The sequence below is a fragment of the Pan paniscus genome, chromosome 1 (assembly GCF_029289425.2).
Source record: "Pan paniscus chromosome 1, NHGRI_mPanPan1-v2.0_pri, whole genome shotgun sequence".
NCBI classification, from domain to species: Eukaryota; Metazoa; Chordata; class Mammalia; order Primates; family Hominidae; genus Pan; species Pan paniscus.
In genome coordinates this window covers 3258422-3270686 of record NC_073249.2, presented here as the reverse complement: position 1 = coordinate 3270686, position 12265 = coordinate 3258422, and the positions used below count along the sequence as shown (strand labels likewise).

General features: G+C 43.9%; 1 protein-coding gene across 8 annotated transcripts in view; it reads right to left on the bottom strand.

Annotated features, from left to right (window-relative positions):
- Positions 1–12265, bottom strand: part of SMYD3 (SET and MYND domain containing 3) — a 759415-nt gene that overhangs the window by 112820 nt on the left and 634330 nt on the right. For all 8 annotated transcript variants that reach the window (XM_003807985.5, XM_008960083.3, XM_034950165.3 and 5 more), the window contains one exon: positions 1319–1406. In XM_003807985.5, coding sequence (XP_003808033.1) covers positions 1319–1406 — 88 coding nt within the window. The remainder of the gene's footprint in view (positions 1–1318; positions 1407–12265) is intronic.

Genomic DNA, 12265 nt, shown 5'->3' with positions numbered 1-12265 from the left:
CATTTAGGGATCTTCTGAACTCTTTTTTTTCTTTCGAGATACTGATTCTATCATCCCACCTCTATTATCCTCCCCATCTACGTCACTTTGGAGATTTGATAAACCTGTCCTCTGTATCTTCATTCGAGGTATGGAATTATGCATTAAAGAGGCCCGAGATGGAAAAACAACACTCCAGAATGACGCTGAATCATGTAACATCATTTTTTCAGTGTAGCTATTCAGTTAGCTTTGCTAACATCTAACGTAAGTTTCTTGATTACTTTTCGTCAAATCCCTTTCTGAAGTCTCGATACAAACTTTACCAAAGAAAGCTGTGACTCTGTGGATTCATTCGCTCTTGGAGAAACCAGGCAGCACCGTGATGATCACAGCTTTCTTTTCCATTCCTTAGTAACCAATCCTAGATTCTTTACCAAGACTGCTAATAAACTCAGCGGGATATCGATTCAAAATTACGTCCTTCACCTTTAAAACTGGAAACCTCCCTCTACCTCCTTCTCTGGCTCTTTACAACTCTTTAAATAGCATCATCAGCAAATTGGAAACCTCATCTGCGACGTTCTTAGTACCTGGGATATAAATTTACCCCAGAGCCTCTGAATGACCTTTTGCAGTCTTTTCATCCACCTTGATCTCTTCCTTCTTGCCTGCTGTTTCCCTTCATCACAGCTTCACTCCAGTGAACTCCTCTACCAGGAGCAGCCTCCTTCTCAGCCTCAGCCTATCCAAATCCTGCCCCTGACTCAGGCTATCTTGCACAGTAAAACATTAGTGGAGCCTTCCCAGATGACCTTCATCCTACGTGGTCTCTCCTTACTCTGAACTTTGGTCCACCTGTGGTCATTACTATTCATGCTGAGAAAATGTGTCGTGCAGCAATCCCCACTGCCATTGTAGTCATGGCTGGTTTAATATGAAGCTTCTGGGTCTGACAATCAATGGCACTGAATGATAAGGATTCTAAGCTATTCTTTCCTAGAGATGTTAGTGGTTATGGGAGAAGAAAATTGAGGAATTTGTTACCTTTTACATATAAAGAGACTAATTCTTACTTTCCTACTACTACTAGGCCATGAGTTTTGATTATTACCTAAAGGTAGTGAGTTATTATTCACGCTGATTTTGCCACGATCTTCCTTGTCATTACTCAAACTGCTGGCCGGGGTCGGAGGTGCGGCCTGTGACCATGGAACAGAATGAAAACCACTGGCTCATGGAGAGGTCAAACCACACCTCTGGCCTCATTACCACAGGGCTTCAAGAAAACAAGGAAACAATCCCAACAGTCCACCTCAATCCATAGGCGAAAGGATACTCCAGTGTGCCTTCAGTTCTTCAATTTTTTTCAGGGATTCTTGAACTTCCTTCCATACTTGCTCATCACCAGTTAGCATATCAGCATCCTGCTCAGGCCAGAAAAGGAAGACAAATAATCTAATTAGTAATAGGCAAAGGACGTGAATAGACCTTTCTCCCAGATGTACAAATGGCCTGCAAGCCCCTGAAAAGATGCTTGGCATCATTTATCATCAGGGAAATATATAAAGCAAAACCACAGTGAGATGTTACTTGATACCCACTACCATGGCTATAATCAAGAAGACAGGATAACAGCAAAGGTTAGTGAAGATGCAGAGAAACGGAAACCCTCATACACTGCACATGAGAATGCAAAATGGTAGCTTTGGAAAACACTCTGGAAGTTCCTCAAAGGGTTAAACGTAGAGTTTTCATGTTACCAATTAGAGTTACCATATTAACAGTCCTACTCCTAGGTATCTACCCAAGATAAATGAACATGTATGTTCAACAAAAACTTGTTCACAAATATTCACAGCAGCATTGCTCATAATAGCTAAAAAATGGAAACAACTCACATGTCTATCAATAAAATATCCAGACAATGGAATATGACTCCACAATAAAGTACTACATGCTACAACATGGATGAACCTTTCCACAATAAAGTACTGATACCTGCTACAACATGGATGAGCCTTGAATACGTTACGCTAAGCGAGAAGCCAATCACAAAGACCACATGTATGATTCCATGGATATGACATGCCCAGAAGAGGCAAATCCACAGAGACAGAGTCGATTTGTGGTTGCCTAGGGCTAAGAGGATTGGAGGGAACTGGAGAGTCACTGCTAATGGGTAGGAGTTTCTTCTGGGGTGATAAAAATGCTCTAAAATTGACATCATGCTAGTTGCACAACTCTGTAAAGAGACTGAAAACCACTGAACTGTACACTTTAACTGGGTAAATTTCATCACAGGCGAATTACACCTCAATAATGCTGATATTTTAAAAAACTTATGAGCTACCATGTATGAAATGTCTGCCCTCCTATTCAGTAAGCAGGTCCTCTGCTTCCGGTTGGCCAGTGTACGTCTGGCATCTAGCACAGTGCCTGGCACATAGTAGTTACTTACTCAGCACTTGTTGAATGAATGACTGAAAACCACATGTGTGCACAATGCTGAAGGCTTTACTGATATTTACTGATATTGATATTTACTGATATTTACTGATATCGTCTTATCTTCACATAGCTCTTCTATGTATGTAAGTATCTTCACATAGCTCTTCTATGTATGTAAGATCAAATCCCATGGGGTAACACAGGCAGGGAGTGGAAGAAGTCTACCCTGGGTCAGGCAATGAGAGGGCACACTGTCTATAGAATACTAAAAAATAATAATAAAAACCAATGAAAAGTAGGTCTGATGTTTATTATGTGCAACAATTCAGAGGTGAAATATTCTTCCCCCCAGGTCAGAGGGTGTCTAACATCTTTCTCCCTAATATATCACTGATCATACCCAGTTTATACATGAAAAAACTAAGACTCAGATTAAGTGACTTACCTGACAATCACTAGCCTGGAACTAAAATTTCACCCCAGGTCTGTTTGATTCCAAAAGGCTATCTTCTTGTCAAATATTACTCTGTTTGCCACAGATACTGCTATGGTCTTTTCAGCATGCTCAGCAAGTCCTGCTTATTTAAAGCTGCACTAATAGGTAGCCACCAGCCAGGTGTGGCTATTTCAATTTAAATTAATTCAAACAATAAAAAACTCAGTTCCTCAGCTGCAGCAGCCACATTCCAAGAAGCTAATAGCCGCATGCGGCTGTGGCTACCACACTGAACAACCCAGATACAGAACAGTTCACTATGTCATTGCAGAAAGTCCTGTTGGACGGTGCTGCTTTCAGGTGGCTAGTCAAAGGGTAAGCACTCTTAGAAGACACTATTCAAAACCAGGTGTTCACTATCCATGAGAGTTTCAACGGGTGTCAGGGACAAGAACCACCCTAGGAAGTTACATGAAAGCAGGGCCAGTGTGGAGGGGACATAAGGGTGAGGAAGGAGGGACATTTTCATACTCTAGACATCCCCCTGGAGACTCTCATGTGCCCGTTGAAGGAGGTTTATAGAACGACCCCATGAGAACCACTGCCAGAGTCAGTCTGTGTTTTTGGGAAGAAGAAATATCACTCAAGTGTGCCAGGGCAGAAGCAAAGGGAGGGGCAGAGCACCACGAACCACAGGAAACAGATCCTGAGACTCTCCTTCTGAGGCTGGGGCAGTGGGTATGTGTATGAGGAGATGGGAGCACTTGTGTCTGCATAATTGGGCTTTGTGGGCCTCTATGTGTATGTGCTGTGCATCTGTGTGATATAGTAGAGTGGATTTTAAAAAGACACCATAGGTGCACTTTTTTTTTTTTTTAATTCTAAATACATCCCTAACTTTCTGTACATGGAGGAGGGAGGAGACAAAATGCCCTTAAGAAGGTCAACAACAGGCTGGATGCGGCGGCTCATGCCTGTAATCCCACCACTTTGGGAGGCCGAGACAGGTGGATCACCTGAGGTCAGGAGTTCGAGACCAGCCTGGCCAACATGACAAAACCTCGTCTCTACTAAAAATATAAAAACTAGCTGGGTCTAGTGGCACGCGCCTGTAATCCCAGATACTTGGGAGGCTGAGGCAGGAGAATGGCTTGAACCTGGGAGGCAGAGTTTGCAGTGAGCCAAGACCACGCCACTGCACTCCAGCCTGGACAACAGAGAGAGACTCCGCCTCAAAAAAAGAAAAGAAAAGAAGGTAAACAACAGTCTCCCTTCGAATGCCTGCTCTAAGCCCGTATTCATCTCCTAAAGATCACCTCCCTCTCCTGCTCCAAAGCCTTCAGCAACTTCCCACTGCCTCCCAGATCAAGCTCACCCATTAGATCTTGACAATCATGGTCATTCCTGATTGAATGTTCCAGTTTTACATTTCACAACTGGCAGCTTAAACCCTAGATCTAAGCAAAATGTTAGTCTCTATGGTAAGCAGAATAATGGATCCCCAAAGATGTCCACATCCTGCTCTCCAAACCTGTGAATATGTTAGGCCACATTGCAAAGGGGAATTAAGTTGTAGATGGGATTAAGGTTGCTAATCAGCTGACCTTAAAATAGCTGAGAGTAGCCCGGACTTTCCAGGTGGGTCCAATATAATTACAAGGGTCCTTAGAAGTAGAAGAGGGAGGCAAAAGAGGCGGCCAGGGTGATGTGCTGAGAAGAACTTAACCAGAAGCTGGCAAAGGCAAGGAATCAGTCCCCCGGAGTTTCCAGAAAGGAAGGCAGCCTTTCCCACACCTTGATTTTGGCCCTCTGAGACTTGGGTCAGGCTCTGGCCTACAGAACTCTAAAATAATAAATCTGAGTTGTTTTGAGATGCTATATTTATGATCAATTGTTACAGCAGCCATAGAAAATGTAGTCCCTAGCATACCTTCTGCTCCTCTGGCCACTGGGGCTCTTTGTGCCTGGCCCTCTCTGTACCTGGAATTACTTAGTTAGATCACTCATTTATTCCATTAACACTTACTGAGTACCTAACCAGGCACTGTTCTAGGCAGTAGGGATAGAGCAGTAAATAAATCAGATAATCATGGTGTTCATACTGAAGAGGCAGGTGGAACACACGGCAAGAGAAGATATGTGCGTGCGCGCGCGCGCGCGCACACACACACACACACACACACACACATTTTGTTGGGGGAAAAACAGGGAAGAGGGATGGGGAATACTGGCACCAGGGAGTTCATTTTAAACAGGATGATCGGGGAAGGTCTCACTAAAGTGATATTTGAGTAAAGCTCATTTAAAGGAGGTGAAGGAGTAGGAGACAGCAGTTCCAGGAAGAGTGGAGGGCAAGTGCGGACGCAGAAGCGTGCCTGAATGTTCCAGGAACATGAGGCCAGCATGGCCAGAGCTTGTGGCCTGCAGTGTGTGCACGTCATATCTTCCCCACTTAACTGTAAGCTCTTTAGAGCTGAATATAGGTCTTATTCTTCTTTGATCCTGCCTCTCCCAAATATCTAGCACAGTCCGATATTTAACAAATGCTCTGCTGAATGTCTATAGAATGGATCTGGAAGAAGTGAACTAACTTGGTAATGATTTGATGTCTCTTGTGTTTATTTCAGTTACTCCTCACAACATCTTTGAAAGGCATCAATACTTGTTATTTACAGATGAGGTGCAAGATAGTCCTGAAGCTTACATAATTGGTCCAAATGTCCTTCTACCCCTAATTGCCGAGGTAGGATTCAAACCCAGGTCTGTCTGGCTCCAAAGCCCATGCTCTTTCTACTACCTTCATGCTTCAATTTGATTTCTCTCCTGGACTTGCTTAAAAGGTGAAACTCATATCTGAGTTAATCAATTCAAAATATCTTCACCCTTGTTTCCTAAGCTCTATCTAGTACTAGCAATTGAAAGAGGAGAGTAAAATCCTCCAACATAGAACCCACAGCAGATCTCATATTCTTCTATCAAGGAGGGTGAGACCGCAGCCCAGGGCAGAACAATTTCATATGGGAATTACAGTCACAACTAAATTTGCCACCAGTGAACATAACCTGATTAGCTGTTCTTTTAGGTTGACCCTAAGCCTTTATTTGCTTAACAGAAGAGCAAGCAAGCTTTGAAACTGCTCCTAAACATTTAGAAACGATACCTCCGAGAGCATTTTATATTGGAGCTAGACAAAGCTACACTCACTAATAGCTATCACCTCCCTGGAGTGTTCCACTACGGTAACTGCCTCTCAGGTTCCAACTTCCCCTGACCCTACCCATCCCGCTGTGGCTGCTACTCACAATTATGTCTACACTGGGTCTGTCGCGTGTCCCCTCTCTCCACACCAGGCTGGAGGAAAACATTCAGTTGCACAGGTGTATAAACAGGACAGAAACAGAAAAACTACTTAGGGAAGCATAATTTTAATCTTCTACTTTCCTAATTTGCAAATAGAAGAGTAAATTACTGTTTTTTATCACAGTCCCTGAGGTATAAAATTAGTAAACTTATATCCTTATTTCCATTATTTCATATGCAAACACAAAGACACTTGATATAATTCAGGACAAAGTTATTTAGGAAAAAAAAAATCTCTTTGAATTTTACTTTTACCACATAAAAGGAGCTTGAATGGGTGAGTCCTGGAATTTTTTTTTAGGGGATGGAAACATTCATTTTACATTCATTTAAACATCAAATATACTATTGCTGAATTTTCTACAAATGCTAAAAAGAATTCAGCCTAGAAGCAGAAGGATTCCTAAGAAAGCTGACTTTCCTGGGAAATGATCGAGAGAATGAAGAACCTGCTGGTTCCAGCGCTGGTGGCATCTCTGCCCTGACCCACTGCATGACCCCGGGCAAGTCTTCCTTTTCCTGGCCCTCACCTTCCTCGCCTGCAGAAGGAGCAGCTAGTCTGGATGGCTGCTATGTAACCACTCTAGTGATTTCAGCAGTTCAGAACCAATTTAGCTCCATCTCTGGTGACTGCTCTTTTGCACAGCCCCAGAGAAGTCCTTCAAAAGCCTGTCTTTATTTTAAAAGTACAATCATAGAGCTAGTTTATGAAAGACAGAACTGTGCCGTTGTTCTCAGGTAAGAACGAGTCTCATTTGTCCATTCTCTCTCTGACCGCACAAGCCCCTTGAATACCGCCCTCCCAGTTCACTCACCCCATTCTTTCCCCTCACAGCTCCACCCCAAAATCCTACCCACGCCCATCTCTGACTTCACTGCACCCACTCTTCCAACTAAAATCGCCGTCCTGTGGCTTCTGTCAGGACTCAGCATGTTTTCTGCCGTTTCCTCGGCTCACCACTCCATTTAAGTCTTTGGCTTTCTTCCCGTTTGTCCTTTTGGGACACAGCCCCTGCTGTACTCTATCAGGAAACCTTCTCTGGTTCTGCCTTCTGGGTTAGCCTGGCCCTCCAGGCCCCTCTGCACAGCCCCTAGCCCTGAACTGACATTAATGGTTTCCTGGATTGCCTCCCCAGGTATCCTCAGAACGCCCTGAGGGACCGTGACCTCATCATAGCTGTATTCCCAGTGCCTGCAAGGTAAATCACTCGGTAAATATTTGGTGATAGAGTGAATGAGAAGTGATCTTCCACAACCCATGGGCGACAGTATTACAAGAATAAAATACCTTAACTCCACCACAACAAAGAGAATCCCAACCAAGACAACAGGTTGTTCCTTTCACAGCACACGTCTACCTTGACTCTAATATTACTACACTAAGATCAGATACGTTCCCACCGCAGCTGTGGGTATTTGTCAAATACTACAGCTGGCATTGGTCATCATTTAGAGCCTAAGTGTGACACCCTCCCCCAGCACAGGAAACCCCACACCGGCTCCGGACCCACGCTTTCTGACAATCGCGTCAAGGGTTATTTGGGGAGTGGGCTCGCTTACCTCTCCTGGCTTCTACCTCAAACACCATCCTGAGATTCTAATGGTCCCTCGCTCCATCTATCCCTGGATGAATCAGTGAGGCCACCTACATTCCTTCATCCATAGCTGCTGAATCAATACCCCAGGATCATTTCCTTAACTGTAAAAATAGGTACCAGATGATATGAGATCATCTCACCGCCACATAAAAGGGTATCACTCAACACGGTTACATTCAATTGGCCAAACGCTTCCTTTGGGTTTCAGAGTGGGAAGTTTACCTGCCAGATACCAGTAGTCACTGTGAATTACAAAGCTACGTTTCTTCCATAGGGAAAGTTTGGAGTCCAGCCAGGCTAGCTGAGTATAAACTTGAGAAAGTGACCACGGGCTCTGTCAGGTTAAACATCACACGAATCCACCCAGACCCACCTTGCAGCTCGAACACTTGAACAGATGTGTTCACTTAGCTTGCAAGCGTTTGATGTCGAAACTCGTATGCTGGGCCAATTTCAGATGGTTCTCATTAAAAAGAAGAGGAACAGGAGAAAGGTAATCTGCTTCCCAGTACTTCCTGTTATCCAGTACTCATGCAAACTCTAATTAGATTGAAGAGAGATGGAGTATAGGAAGAAAAATAAAAAATTAATGAACACTTACAAACTTTTCCAGTAATTCAATAATTCATGTCTTAAACGGAAGAAAGGTTTTTAGTTTTAGTTTTTAAAGTAGAATGAGGTTCAAATACAGTGTCTGCACTCAGGAGAGAGATTGGAAAGTCTTGAAATTCAAGATTCTGAGGTAATTTGCAGTGTCTTTGACTGAGGTAGTCTGGTTGAGGCAATATACTGGGACTAGATTAATATACAACATCATTCAAAACCTTTATGATTAAAAGGAGACAATTTCCACCTCCTTTGACAAAAACAACTGAAAGCAGTTCAGATGTAACTTGAGGGGAAAAGTGGCTCTTTCATAAAGCGGAAAAATAGTGGCTAAAAATAGAGCATTCACTGTTATATCAACTACAGACCAGTCAGTGGACATTATGGGCTGGGGAATAAGGAAAAGGAAGGAATGTTCTCAGGTTGAAGCACAATCAAATTGTAGTATGTTCTAATTAGCAATTAATCAGCAAATGTACACAACGATTAACAGAAATTAGTGAAAAAGAATGCCGGGCTTGGAGCCATAAGATGTGGAACTGAATCCCTGCTGCATATCCCTGCTGCCGAGCTGTGTAGTCTTGGCAAGTCCTTCAACCTTCCAGAGGCCCAATTTCTTCAGTGGTAACGATTCTCTAAGGAGATGCACCTTCTCATCTTTTCCTCTGCACCCTCTAGAGTTACTTACGTCCTAAATGTCACAGTGGCCCGAGTTTTCAATCCCCACCCTACAGGGCGGGGACCAACAGGAGGCTGACTAGAGTCAGCTTTGTTTGGTGGGAAAGAAAAAAATGGTGGAGGAGGGAGCACATTACAATGTAATCAACAACCAACTATGCTGTGACCCCACATCTCTGCACATCCCATTCCCTTTGCCGGGAAGGCTCTTCCTCAACGTAGTCATCCAAGCAAACTTCTCTGATCCACCACAAACCACACCAAACAGCCTCTGACATCCACAGGCACAATCCCTGTGCACTTCCCCCTGGCTTTCATGATGCTTGCTCTACTGCCTGGCGGCAATGAGCGTAACTGTGATGCAGATGAAAAGCATGTCCTCCAGATGCTGTCATCAGCCCACAGATGAAGTAACATTGGCTTTAAAAGGTTATTTTTTCATCTATTTCATGAAATTGTGGGATCTCAGTGCCTTTAACAGATGTCCACAAGCAGGATGTAGCAGGGCTCTGAATTCTGAGTCCAAGCAGCTGCTTGCATCCTCGCAAGAGCCCAAAGTTCCCGCCTCCTGCTGCTTCACCCATCTCCTGAGCTGGCCGACCCCAGGATGGATGTCCTCTCTCAGATGAGAGAGCCTTCTCCCGTCAGGCAGCCCCGTCACTCCCTTGGATCCAACTGAGGAGCACTTGGGCAACCAGGGGCTGTGAGCCCAATCCAAACAAAAATGCTCGTGGTGAGGAGAAAAAGTCATCAAACAGCTGAAGCCACTGGCAGCTCTGTTCCATTTCACTTTACATTCCCACCGTCGCTGCCACCATTTGCCAAATGCCCATTTAGCTTTAGATCTCAGGCAGAAACAGGGCTCTCCTGCAACTACAAATTTCCACAAACCACACATTCAAACCAACTGCAATTTCAAGGTTCAATCTCCAGCTACACAGAATTGCCAGAAGGAAGGGGATATTCCCTTCGTAGCTTCTGGGAAACGGAGCACAGCCTTGAAGGTATGAAGTCAGAACTTCTAGAACCACCAAAGGCCTTTTCCGGCTACAGCCTCAACACCTCCCCTCCCTCTGTGTGGGGGTGTTCCCATCCCAGTGAATAAAACTGCTTCTCAGAGAAATAAGCTTATTTGCTTATATAAAATCAAGTCAACCTGGAGAGAATAAAAACAGCATCTACACGTTGAGGGCAGTTTGAGAGCCTACCTCTTGTCAGTGGTGCTTGCTAAAAATGAGCCTTCTGTAGAAAAGCATTTTGTAGAAAACTAGCATGATGGGCTGATATACAAGGGCAGTTAAACACACATGAATACATTTAGGAAGGAGACACTTGCTTGCACCCTCCCCCCATACTGGAAAGGTATGTTCCTGATGTAATAACACATAATGGGGATTAGATGACACAGAGGGCTATGAGCTCCACTTGCAAATGCACATTCAGACAAATTCTTTTCACATCTGTAGAGAGACTACCAAATGGATGGCTTAGGCTGCTGTAAGCCCATACTCACAACTCCTACCCAAGTCCTGCCAATACTGTTGTGTAAACGCTACCAGGTGGGAGGTTTGAGATTCTGGGAAAAATGCAAAGATTTTACAGGAAAATTGTTCTCCTGACAATAGCCATTAAGATAAAGTACACCTCCAAAGTTCAGGGTGAGTTTTGTCTTAATGAAGACCAAAGCTGCAGCCCTCATCTCCTTTAATCGGCCACATCTCCATCTTTTATATTTTCTTCTTTGAGGACAGATGCTCTCATTCTCCTCTGCCAACAGAGATAAAAATGCTTTAAGCTGCCGCAGAACAGATTCAAGTGAGGTTTAAAGGGCAGGGTCCCGAAGGCAAAGGTTATAGGATAACCTAGATGTGGCCACTCCAGAGACATTCAGACATAGGATGAATGATAGCTTGATTTGGGTTCTGTGCTGTTGGCATGTAAGACTGTGTGACAGGCAGCACTATGGAAGTGGAACTAAGGAGGCCGGGCCCTGGTACCAGCTCTGCCACTGGCCAGCTGTGAGGCCTAGAGTCTAACAGTGCCTCCTGGCTCCGCTTGCCCAGGTGCGAACTTCATTAGGGTTACCACTGAGATGGAAACGAATCCTTCCACTCCATTAGTCGCCTATGTGTAAAGTATATGTTGTCCATGAAAAGAGACCTGAAATTCTGATAGGAAGGTTGCTGGGGTTTGTGACTGTGCAACAAATTGTAAATGCCTTTGTTCTGATTTGTCCCTCCTTCATTCTCTTTTAAACTGAGTTTTCTCAAGTATAAACAACCCCAGCCATAGCACAGAGAGTCTACAGGACTGAAGACCACACTCAACATGGTACTACCTTCTGCCAAACCAAGAATTTGACAATGGTTATTTAATTCACACATTCCCTCTGACATTTGTATGTATAATGATTATAACAGGCAATATTCCAAGCTTGGGTAAACATGGTATTTGCTTATCTGCTAAAGCGAGCACATTGGATTATCTAATCTGTGGTTCTGAATTAAAGGAATAGTTTAGCTGGGGTCCACAATGACAGCTTCACATAACAAGTCCCTGAGACACAAGTCTAGACATAGCTTTTTAGGAGGCAATCTTACAGGTCAGCTAAAGAAATGATTTAATTTGACATTAGAACCTCTCTCTTAACATCAGTTAATGGAGGGTTCCATAGCGTCCCCTAAGTCTTCAGAGTTGGGCTGCAGAAATTATCCCGTTTTACAAACACTTCGTAGGGCGGCACTGAAATCCTCAGACCATGTGTCACACAAGCCAAAAGTTCAAAAGAAACATGTCGCTGTTCGAGGGAAAGAAATTACTTTAATCTCTCAGCCTTTAAAAAAAAAAAATCCTAGAATTGTATTTTGTATCTCACTGGAAAAAAAGCCAGTGTTCCTCCCATTATTCTAAAACAAAAAAAGAAAAGTCTGTAGTCTGTGAATCAATCCATACAGAGATCTGTCCCTTGAAGCTGGAGGGTGGGTCACCCCAGAGGGCAGTCACTTGGCCTAAAGGCCTGGTGAGGAGAACACTACTTTTTAAAGTTTGGGAGGAGAGAGGGGTGACCAGATTCCATGGTACAGCTCTTTTGTGCCCCACCTCGTATCCGTGAGACAGACTACACAAAATCACCAGGACTCAGACGCTCCTGCAAGCA